This window comes from Schistocerca nitens, chromosome 2 (assembly GCF_023898315.1).
Source record: "Schistocerca nitens isolate TAMUIC-IGC-003100 chromosome 2, iqSchNite1.1, whole genome shotgun sequence".
In the NCBI taxonomy this organism is placed as follows: domain Eukaryota; kingdom Metazoa; phylum Arthropoda; class Insecta; order Orthoptera; family Acrididae; genus Schistocerca; species Schistocerca nitens.
This window is the reverse complement of record NC_064615.1, coordinates 881,162,772-881,175,490: the sequence shown is the minus strand read 5'-3', so window position 1 is coordinate 881,175,490 and position 12,719 is coordinate 881,162,772. Positions and strand designations below refer to the sequence as shown.

Below are 12,719 nucleotides of genomic sequence, written 5' to 3'. Positions count from 1 at the left end.
TGCTTGTAGTACTATGACGAGAGGAATACATTAAGTGTAAGAGTTTGAATTCTGGTACTTATCTGGTTGGTGCGCCAATCTGCTTCTGCTTTCTCCAACTGTTTTCAAAAGTTGTGTGGTGGATCGTTGGGTTATTGAACTGGACACAAGATATTTCCCCGTGTTTATTTAAAAAAGCCATGCCGTCTCCTCATTACTACTGTATATTAATCACAGTTTATAAAAACACATTTCCAAGCATCGATGCACAACAAGCTACTAGTTTCTACCACTGATGTCTCTCTCTGACCGACTGACAAAGCAAAATTCCTTTCCTTGTGCACCAAAACACAGACGCTTTCTGACATGTAGGTAATGCCACATTTACTACTCAGTTCAACAGTTTTGTTTCAATAACTTTGATTCCTGGACTTAGGCGATTGTTTGGTTAGTTCTATTTAGTTCTTATAATAAAGCACATAACTAGAAACATAAGAAGAATTGACATTTTATGTTATTTATTAAGCTAGTCAAATTTGGTCATTTATCGAGCTGTGAATCTACACTCCTGGAAATTGAAATAAGAACACCGTGAATTCATTGTCCCAGGAAGGGGAAACTTTATTGACACATTCCTGGGGTCAGATACATCACATGATCACACTGACAGAACCACAGGCACATAGACACAGGCAACAGAGCATGCACAATGTCGGCACTAGTACAGTGTATATCCACCTTTCGCAGCAATGCAGGCTGCTATTCTCCCATGGAGACGATCGTACAGATGCTGGATGTAGTCCTGTGGAACGGCTTGCCATGCCATTTCCACCTGGCGCCTCAGTTGGACCAGCGTTCGTGCTGGACGTGCAGACCACGTGAGACGACGCTTCATCCAGTCCCAAACATGCTCAATGGGGGACAGATCCGGAGATCTTGCTGGCCAGGGTAGTTGACTTACACCTTCTAGAGCACGTTGGGTGGCACGGGATACATGCGGACGTGCATTGTCCTGTTGGAACAGCAAGTTCCCTTGCCGGTCTAGGAATGGTAGAACGATGGGTTCGATGACGGTTTGGATGTACCGTGCACTATTCAGTGTCCCCTCGACGATCACCAGTGGTGTACGGCCAGTGTAGGAGATCGCTCCCCACACCATGATGCCGGGTGTTGGCCCTGTGTGCCTCGGTCGTATGCAGTCCTGATTGTGGCGCTCACCTGCACGGCGCCAAACACGCATACGACCATCATTGGCACCAAGGCAGAAGCGACTCTCATCGCTGAAGACGACACGTCTCCATTCGTCCCTCCATTCACGCCTGTCGCGACACCACTGGAGGCGGGCTGCACGATGTTGGGGCGTGAGCGGAAGACGGCCTAACGGTGTGCGGGACCGTAGCCCAGCTTCATGGAGACGGTTGCGAATGGTCCTCGCCGATACCCCAGGAGCAACAGTGTCCCTAATTTGCTGGGAAGTGGCGGTGCGGTCCCCTACGGCACTGCGTAGGATCCTACGGTCTTGGCGTGCATCCGTGCGTCGCTGCGGTCCGGTCCCAGGTCGACGGGCACGTGCACCTTCCGCCGACCACTGGCGACAACATCGATGTACTGTGGAGACCTCACGCCCCACGTGTTGAGCAATTCGGCGGTACGTCCACCCGGCCTCCCGCATGCCCACTATACGCCCTCGCTCAAAGTCCGTCAACTGCACATACGGTTCACGTCCACGCTGTCGCGGCATGCTACCAGTGTTAAAGACTGCGATGGAGCTCCGTATGCCACGGCAAACTGGCTGACACTGACGGCGGCGGTGCACAAATGCTGCGCAGCTAGCGCCATTCGACGGCCAACACCGCGGTTCCTGGTGTGTCCGCTGTGCCGAGCGTGTGATCATTGCTTATACAGCCCTCTCGCAGTGTCCGGAGCAAGTATGGTGGGTCTGACACACCGGTGTCAATGTGTTCTTTTTTCCATTTCCAGGAGTGTATGTCTAATAGTTGTGATTAAGAAATATAAACGCAGATGAGCAAAAATGCCTTTAGTTTGTGTGTACTAATAAACATTTAAATAAAGTTATACCCCGTTCTACTTTTCCTCTGAACATAAATACGAAAATCGCAGAGAAATTATTTTACAGAGATACAGCATTTTTCTGTTATGTGATAAATGTGGTTGAGTACGGTGTCGATTATATATCCTTGCATTTACAAAGTCATTAGTGTTTGTTTGTATACGCGATTTAGTCTAAATTGGAAAATCTAGTCGTAATTTGAAGAAAATGGTGTGGTATCGATCCCTACGCTAATGGTAAAACAAAGTTTTCTAAGGACTTGTTTCATTACGGCTTGAGTCATGATGAACCTATCATTAATTGGAGGACATTCATATTACAAGAATACAAATAGTGTACGTATGCATAATATTTGTAGATAATGAATTTGTGGCTGTAAGTGTAGAAATTGTGACACCTGAAGTAGGGAAAACCCAAGATATACTGAGCGCATAAAAAAAATCCATAAAGCTGAATATTTACAAATCAAGTAAACGTATAGATTTTCTCTTTGTTTTATTAGCTATTTACATTTAAAATTCTTGCTATCAAATCAGAATGTTTTACACACTTATTGTTAAATTGTTCACAAGTTTCCTTTCGTTACCAGTTACATTGACCGTATTTTTAGTGCAATTCAGAACAAGGAATAGACAAGGTGCTGTGTTGTTAACTCCACGAGACCCTTTACTCTCATGCCACAATTACATTACTGCCCCACTATCATCATGAGCATGAACACAGAAGTTGTAACATCAAAGCTGGCTAAGCAGAAGATATCCAAGTGTGTAAAAGTTGGAGCACGCAGTACGTGTTGGAGATCGATAGCTAATGTACAAGTATTAATTCCACAACATGACAAACAATATGGCAGCTATTACGTCCGCTAGATAAACTGACATAATTCAGTACTGATTGCCATGCACATTTAGTATGAAGACGGAGGTGCAACTAGCACCAGCCTCATCTGTTCGTCTCAGTTACGATTCGTTACCTTCGTCGTACGATGAAGCGCTTTTGGGGTAATACACTGGCATGGATGTAGCGCCTTCAGAGCGAATAAAATCAGTTTGGAAAAAAGTGGCACTTCGCACGTTTAGAATGTCAGATCTTTATTTGTACAAGAAGGTCAATATTTCAAAATGTAAGTGGCAGCTCGTAACAATACATTCACAGATACCTCGTGAATAGCTCATCTGCAGACCTTTGCTTACTACGAAATATATTTTCACCAGTGTCAGCTTTCGCTATTAATTATGATACATTTTCTACGTAACGTAGCTCTTTTTTATGTTATTTTTATGATAATTACAGGATCTGATGATGATAATAGCTCAAATATCTCAATACAGATTAAAATAAAGCCAGTAGGCAAGGTAACAGACGCCTGTTGAAAGATCACACTGGTTGGTTAAGAACGCGATGAGGCAGAATTTATATCAGACGGTCGCGTGACTGTGATCACCGCTGTAAATCACGGCAGTGACGTGTGGTATCTTTCAGCCAATCGATTCTTTGAAATCGGTGTAGTGAGAAGAAACAACATGGAGGCAAGACAGAAAGACGCAAAGGATTCATCATATTTGGACTTGCCCATGAAGTTGCTCAATTTGTTTAGCATTACTGCAGACCGTCAGAAATTCCTTCCAACATGGGATAACACAAATGATTGTAAAACGATTCTAACCGACACGGTCCAGCTACTACTGTCATACCTGTTGATGGTAACTGGTTTCAAGTCCAACAGGAATTTCTGTTGTCAGTGAATGCAGGTCCATCCTGATCAGTTTCTGAACAAAAGGTGCGAAGGGAATAGCATTCAGTGAATATCTAATGTCAGATACTAATCATTTCGTAGCACTACTTGGGCTGCTAATTCGTGTTACCATGAGTATGAGTGCCGGCCAGAATGGCCGAGTGGTTATAGACGCTACAGTCTGGAGCCGCGCGAGCGCTACGGTCGCAGGTTCGAATCCTGCCCCGGGCATGGATGTGCGTGATGTCCTTAGGTTAGTTAGGTTTAAGTAGTTCTAAGTTCTGGGGGACTGATGACCTCAGAAGTTAAGTCCCATAGTGCTCAAAGCCATTTTTGAACCATAAGTATGAGTCAGGATGTTTATTTCACCATAATTGTTAACCAAGTGTTGGATTTTAATGGCATTTTATGGACAGTCCAGTCTTGCAAGAACTCATCAGATGTGTTCTCAAGGTTGTATACACATGTTTCTGATCGGAGACAAGCACTCTTCCGCTAAGTTATCCGGTCTCAGCCCCATACCAAAAGACTGGGACTCTTTGGAACAGCAGGTGAAATGTAACTACTAACAACCCCAAAAACTGGTAGCTTTGCAGGACTTAATAATCAGATTCCGCTGAGTATGACACACTTGAAGAAACTTGTGGGTTGTCTTCTTCACTGAAGTGAAGGATGGATGCTGTGCTACATAGTATTAGCACGATGTGTACTGATAGTAACTAATGGTTCAAATGGCTCTGAGCACTATGGGACTTAACATCTGAGGTCATCAGTACCCTAGAACTTAGAACTACTTAAACCTAACTAACCTGAGGACGTCACACACATCCATGCCCGAGGCAGGATTCGAACCTGCGACCGTAGCGGTCGCGCGATTCCAGACTGAAGCGCCCAGAACCGCTCGGCCACACCGGCCGGCGATAGTAACTAATCTTTGGTCGATTGTCTTCATATTGAGCTGTCTATGTGGTACTGATCTCAAATAAAAGTACAGAAGAGAAGTGGGATTTCTTCAGTGCTGGCTCAGGACAATGAGGTATGTGGCGACACACTAGTCATGGAGATGAGTAGGCAGTGATCGATGAGGACCGACCGTCGGTTATAAAGCACAGCGGCAGCTGGTGCGGCGTGAGACACAAGAAGCACTCGAACTTCACGCTGAGCCAGTCGGAGCGCACCCAGGCCGTCAGTAGCAACACGCCACTGTCAGCTACCGACCCCGCTGTCACCACACACGCCAGTGTCGGCTGCCGCCAGCCGGAGGCGGTGGTAGGCCAGCCACAGCACCGACGTCGACACCGACTCGCTGAGGGCCCCGTATGCGCACCCCTGCCTGCGGCAGCATCCGCGCCACCTCGTACGAGCTGCACAGTGGACACGATACGCCAGCGTCCAACCGAAGCGCCTGCGCAGAGGCCATTTATGCCTTTTTCAGTCGGTGCAGGCCACCTGGATGCGCAGGTGGCAGCGACGATGACATTCCTCCGAACAACGCGCACATTTCAGGCACTCGAAGGGGTGGCAGGGATTTCTACAAACTACCATTTACACTTTGGAACCTTTCCCTCACCTCGAAAACCAGATGGACGAACTGCGTCGTTACTCATTACCATTCACTCAAACGAAGTATGCACATTGTTTCTGAACATTACGTGTATTAGATTGGCGCGTTTTCACCTTGATAGTAAGCAAAACAGGGATAATGGAATGTAGTCGAATTAAGCCGGTTGATGCTGAGAGAATTAGATTAGGAAATGAAACACTTAAAGTAGTAAAGGAGTTTTGCTATTTGGGCAGCAAAATAACTGATGATGGTCGAAGTAGAGAGGATATAAAATGTAGACTGGCAATGGCAAGGAAATCGTTTCTGAAGAAGAGAAATTTGTTAACATCTAGTATAGATTTAAGTGTCAGGAAATCGTTTCCGAAAGTATTTGTATGTAGTGTAGCCATGTACGGAAGTGAAACGTGGACGATAAATAGTTTGGACAAGAAGAGAATAGAAGCTTTCGAAATGTGGTGCTACAGAAGAATGCTGAAGATTAGATGGGTGGATCACATAACTAATGAGGAGGTATTGAATAGAATCGGGGAGAAGAGGAGTTTGTGGCACAACTTGACTAGAAGAAGGGATCGGTTGGTAGGACACGTTCTGAGGCATCAAGGGATCACCAATTTAGTACTGGAGGGCAGCGTGGAGGGTAAAAATCGTAGAGGGAGACCAAGAGATGAATACACTAAGCAGATTCAGAAGGATGTAGGCTGCAGTAGGTATTGGGAGATGAAGACGCTTGCACAGGATAGAGTAGCATGGAGAGCTGCATCAAACAAGTCTTAGGACTGAAGACCACAACAACAACAACAACAGTAAGTTCCTTGAAGTTGTTCGATACAGAGCGGAAAAGGTGCAACTCTGAGGGTGCCAGATCAAGTGAATAAGGTGGGTGCGGAATGACTTCCCAACCCAACTCGTGTGTAGTGTTTTCTGTCACTCTAGAGGCATACTATCGTGAGCTAGCATTATTTCACACCATCTTCCTGGTCGTTTTTCTTGTATTGCGACTGAAAAACGTCTCAGCTGTTGGCAACAAATGCCAGCAGTGATTGTTACACTTCTGTAAAGCCATTCGTAGTATACCACACTGTCGTTTTTCCATCGGATGCGTAACATTATCTTTTGCGGATGTTTGCAGGTCTTTGTATGGGAATCTACTGCTTTGTTTGGGCTGAACTATTCCTTTCTTTCCCTATTGTTACCATAAAGACCCCGATTCTCGTCACCAGTGACGATAGAGGACAGGAATGGTTGGTGTTCTTCACGAGGTAATTGACGACGAGCAAGCAGAGATAGACAATGCGTTTAAACGATCTTTATCAAACCCTGGCGGTCTTCCTGAACGTGGAGAGTCACTAATCCTACTTAAAACGAGAAAATCATTTTATTGCCGTGCTCTCTCCAGTCGCATCATTCTCAGTTATGGCGCAAATGTTTCTGGCTCCGTCGGCTGCTCTCATCCCCCTGTTGAATTCAAACTGGAGAATATGTAGGAAATGTTCCTATTTTTCCCCTTGGCACTCCATTTTCTAGCGTCTATAGCTCCACTCACTATATACACATGACAAAATGACAGTATGTAAACCCAAACAGTAATAGTGAACCTCAAATAAAAAGTGACAATCGATAAACAAACTCATAACAGCCGTAATCCCAAAATGAAAAACAAAAACGCTACGAACTTAATGCACCAACCTTTAGTTTTCAATCTCTGATATTGCGATCCCACACGTGAGGAACGGCATTAAACAGTACATGGTGACTCGGAATGTACCCTGTAGTTGTTTTTTGGTGTCGACTCAGACATGAGTCTGGAAGCCTGAGAGGTTCAACTATAACTAGTGTTGTGCATATCGCATACATGACCAGAGCCTTCAGTCTTCCAAACCATTCGCGAACGATGTACGCCATGGATTCGATTTTCCACTGCTCATGTTCATAGCTCATCACTACAATGAGAAGGACAAATCTGACGAACCAGAAGGACGAACGTTTTAGCAGCCTTTGCTATCGACACTCCCGTAGCACCAGTCAGCACGTTTCGAGTCTCGTTTTCGCTTGTAATGGAGCCAAACCATCTGCTTTCCGTACTGCAAATAACTGTATAGAAATGTTGTGGAAATTTGCTGTTCAACTTTTTTGTATAATAATCGTGTTCATGCCTCTTTGCCAAAACAGCTTAATACCAACGTCATAACTAAAAAATTGTTCCAGTTTGAGACCCTTTTCATCACACAGCTCAATTAATTTGTACGGCTTTATCCTTCTCGCTATCGATTTTCTGTAAAATTCCTTTTTGCTTTTATTTAATTAGAATATTGGCTGCACGTGCCAACATAGTCACGAAGGAAGCTTTCCATTTTGCTGACATGAGCGATAATATTCTTATCTACGATAAATCAAACTCAGAGTTTGACGTATGTCTTCAAAGTGGAATTAGTACACACAGTTTCTCATACTTTCTGCTTCGCAATTGCGCCTTTTTGTCTTTAAGTAAAGAAATATTAAATCGTACTCTGCATTATTGCAAAAGTTCTCAATGGAATTTATCATAAAATTGTAATAGTGCCTCGAGAAGGAGAAAAACATTTTTTCTCCGCTGATAGCCTTGCTTGCTCTTAAATTCCACTTCCATTTCTCATTTAATTTTCACGAAACGTAATTGAGTCTCCTAAAGACATAGAAGTAGCGATAAACGTGTTTCTGACATGTTTTCGAGTATTTTCCCTGTTTAGCAGAGTGACAAATATAAATTAATCTTCTTTGCTATTGAGTTACTGAACTTATTCGCAAACCCAAAATAGGATGTTTCGTCGGCGACCTATTTATCAGCTGTTAGGAACAATGCTGTCACTGTCTTGATTAACAACTAGACACAATTTACCAACACTTCTCCCTGTGTCCCAGTCCGATACAAGCTACGTAGATGCTAATACGGCTTCGATCAGAGAAAATCATCATCAGCTGTGCAACATGTGTGTCCTGAGCACGTGATAAAGGCATCGAAACAGTGTGCAGGGAATTAAAACACACAACCCAGCTGGACAGTCAGACATATTTATATTCCAATATAATGCAAAATCGAAGAATGGAAGGAGGACACATGACATGATAAGTAAAAAATGTACACAATTGGGTAGATGCTGCGCGCAGACAGTTAACATTTTACAAATCATAAAACAGGTAGAAAAACGATTAAAAATGAAAAATGCAGTTGGCAAAAGAAGTAGAAAATAGCCCGAGAGGATGTAAACAAACCCTGGAGAAGCTTTATTGTTGCACAGTAAAAATGAAGTGACGATAGTGGAGATTCTGATTTCCTATTTTCAAAAATCTTCACACGGAACTGGAATTAATAAATGCCCAGGTGTTGATGAAACGCCAGGAGAACCCTTACGGGCATCAAGTCAAAGGGAAGAGCCACAACAATACTAGCCCGTGAATAAAATGTATGTACACTCCATTAAATTTTGAAAAGAAATTATTACGCTTCCAGAGTGAGTGGATGTGATGAAGATCATATCAACATGTGAATGGTTTTAAAAAAATGGTTCAAATGGCTCTGAGCACTATGGGACTTAACTTCTGAGGTCATCAGTCCCCTAGAACTTAGAACTAATTAAACCTAACTAACATAAGGACATCACACATATCCATGCCCGAGGCCGGATTCGAACCTGCGACCGTAGCGGTCGCGCGGTTCCAGACTGTAGCGCCTAGAACCGATCGGCCACCCGGCCGGCGTGAATGGTTTATTTCAGGCAGAGGACTGTAAGAGAAAATTGAAGACAGAGTGGGAAAGGATCAGTTTCGGTCAAGGACAGATGCGATATGTTGCTGTGATCCACACTACTTATCTATGTCCACGTCATGCTTGAAATGAGACCCAGCTTTCCAACTACCAGACCATAATAAGAACAGGTCTTATTAAATTCTTTGCCCGTTATAGGCCGAGCATTAAAGTCCAGCCCCAGAAATCTTCCAGGGACCAGATACGAGTTGAAATTCGTGTCATGTGCTTACAGCAGATTGCCGTCTGTGTCAACAACGGGCCGACTAGACTGAGAAGTGGCAAAGCAAAACTGTGTGCTTTACACCTGCTCAATAAAGCGGTATTAGTGGGTGAACATCAGTATCAGAGTATTGAGCAAATGATGAAAACAACTCTACTGAGTGCTCAGTAGACAGTGACATAGTCACCACTGATTCAACAAAGTTTGGATATGCTGACGACGCAGCGACAGCAAATTAAAGTAACACATCGAAGAAGGTGAACAAACACTTACTGACGACCGGGAGAAGATTGATCACCATCACGAAAGGTGGAGACTTTGCCTGAATCCTAATAAAGCAGAAGTCTGTTCATTCCTCGCAAGTAACAGCATGGCAAACAAATAACTGAATGTATGAACTCAATTATGGCACCGGCGACGCTTCAGACATTTAGGTGTGACTCTCGAAAGATTCTTAACATTTAGAAAAAACCTAAAACTTACAGGACAAAAGCTAAAATCAAGAAATAATATATTAGGGAAAGTAGCTGAACACAAACACTACATAAATGGGGAATTCCCAACGATGACCAGTACGACTGTGGAACTTCAGAACAAACACTGGACCAGATTTTGCACGATTGTCCAAAAATACAACTGATAGATACTTGGAAAGATTTTGCACATGCAACTCCTACAGCAGTCAACTAATTGGATTCTTTCGATATCCACCTCTGATGGGAAATGGCTGTCTCAACATCTTTTATCTAATACTATGTCTCTGGCTTTCATTATTACCTGCAGATACATTTCATATTTATCTTTGCTTTTGAAGTTTCATATTATCTTATCTAGTAACAGTTTAATGCATCTACTTGTGAACTATAATTCAGTAATTTATGCACTATATAAATGAATCTACATAGATTGTACAGGTCTGGAGCTCTTTATTTGATCATCAAGAGAGATTCTTATTCAGCTCTACGACAGCGCGTGCACCATAATACAGCGTCTTTGACCTGTCTGTTTATGCTACGTAACACACCCTCTGTTCCAAAAACAGGAGACCTCACCAGACCACAACGCTCCCCTTTGAAATGCTGTAGGCAAATCTAATAGCACAAAAGCTCTGACCAGGACACATACCACAGATCCAGATTTCTAAACGTCTTTGCAGATAATATCACGGAATCTCGTGAGGGAAGCAGTATGGGCAAATCTCTGCCTCTTTCCTGTTTAAGAAATGGGTTCTGGGCCTACACAACTCCCTTAGTGCTGCTCTCGTCAAGATGCATTGTTCTGAATATCACAGTTCTGTCCACAACTATGCATTGTAAACCAAGTTGTACACATCAAAGCTCTCACGGGCTGCCAGGCAGCAATGGCATATAGCCCTGTTTACATCACACTCCATATAAGCATCTGCTGTACACTTCATTTCCTCAAACAACCGAAAAATAACAAAATTTTGTGACGAAACCCCAGAGAACCACGAGTTTCCTGCTTACCGCTGTGATCAGTGGCAGTACCAGGAATTGAACTCAAGTTCTCTGCATGGCACTCAGATAAAATATACATGTATCCACAGATATGGACAGTTAGAAAAAAAATGGTTCTAATGGCTCTGAGCACTATGGGACTTAACTTCTGAGGTCATCAGTCCCCTAGAACTTAGAACTACTTAAACCTAAGGACATCACACACATCCATGCCCGAGGCAGGATTCGAACCTGCGACCGTAGCGGTCGCGCGGTTCCAGACTGTAGCGCCTAGAACGGCTCGGCCACCCCGGCCGGCGACAGTTAGAAACAATCCTACAAAAAACTTAGTAATTTAATGAGAAGTTTGAAATGAGTTATAAGAGGAACACTGAGGATTTAGTGCGAAACATGCTGCAACATTCACTGAGTGACAGTGAGCTGCCCAAGGATAACAACATATGTGATAACGACGGCAATGCCCGAGACCAACAGTCGACGGTCGACGGTGACGAATCCCGCTGCAGTGAAGTTTAGTGGTGGGCCCATCAGAGTGAGCCGCAGGAAGGCCTCGTGGTCAGGGCTGTAGCGTGTGGACAAGGCTGATGCCCTTAGCAGGATCACTCCCGTGGTAGATGCGCTGTCAGTAGTAACTGCCGAAGACAATGCCAGGGACATTACCTTGGTAAGGTGGAAGGCCAGCCACAGTGCAGACGCGCCGGCCGAATGGAACACAGAGTACTGCGCGATCCAGCGTGGGTCCACCAGCGCCATCAGCAACTCGTAAGCACTGCAGGTGGCGCCGCACACGCTAGTCGCGATGGTGGCGGCCGCGGACAGCCCGAAGTGCTGCTGCAGCAGCTCTGCAGCCCGCATCAGCGCCACGTGGGCCTCCTGCAGCTGGCGTAGGCTGCTGACGGCCAGTGGTGGAGACGGGCGCTGAACTGGGTTAGGGTTTGGAGGCCACGTGCCTCCCAGCAGGAAGCGCAGCCGGGCGTCAGCAGGCAGCACCGTCACATCCAGCAGGTTGGCATTGAGGCTGCGGAACCTCGCCCACAACTCGAGCACCAGCATCACCTGCTGCAGATTCGCCATCAGCACCAGCGATATTTGTACGAGATTGCTCAGTAGCAGCAGCTGTCTGCCCAGCACTTGGACGTGGATGACACCTAGTGTAACCAGCAGTGTGGCGTAAATGCTCACGACGAAACCGCCAAGCACCTTGAAATTTCCCGTCTCGTATTTCGCCAGGCGTTCGTCTGTGAACTTCAGACATTCGGTAAAACCCCTCAGATAATTCAGATCGCTCCTAACGCACGTTCCGTACATCACCAACAGCACTACTCTTGCCACGGTCTCGACCACGAGATACGTGAGGGGGGCGAGTCCACTAACACGTAAATACAGTTCTATACTGCCATACGTATTGTAAGCAGTGCTGAGAACGGCTATGAAGAACCAGAATGCGGAAAGTGATGTTAACCTGTGACCACTAAACGCCAGTCGCCCAATCGTACATTGGCGTTTCTTGTAAATTGGAGACAAGCCGCATACTTGCCACAAGGTGTGCAGAGGAGCGAGAATAACCTGGAGAGTAAAAGACTCATTTTTAGAATGTGAATCCATAGTGATGTAGGCTGAGTCTTCCTTGCGAGTTCAACCAGAACAGCAACAGCCTTAGTGTGAGTAATTCAAAACTTTAAATAAATTGATGTAGCCTGTTGTCCTTGTTCTGACAGTCAATGCGCCGTAACTGTTTCCTTTACTGTCCACTATACGCTGAATTCTAGTACTCGCGTTTTGAGGACTAGTTCTTCACCACGTACCACAACGAATATTCAATAGCAAGTCAGAACTTAATTTCCGTAACGACTGTTGGCTTTGCCGCCACAATGAATATATAATGAAA

General features: G+C 44.7%; 1 protein-coding gene across 1 annotated transcript; it reads right to left on the bottom strand.

The window, feature by feature from the left end:
- Window positions 1-11,233: 11,233 nt before the first annotated feature.
- LOC126235412 (gustatory and pheromone receptor 32a-like) lies at window positions 11,234-12,139 on the bottom strand. The gene has a single exon (XM_049944134.1). The coding sequence runs from the start codon at window positions 12,137-12,139 to the stop codon at window positions 11,234-11,236; it is 906 nt and encodes a 301-aa protein (XP_049800091.1).
- Window positions 12,140-12,719: the final 580 nt, after the last annotated feature.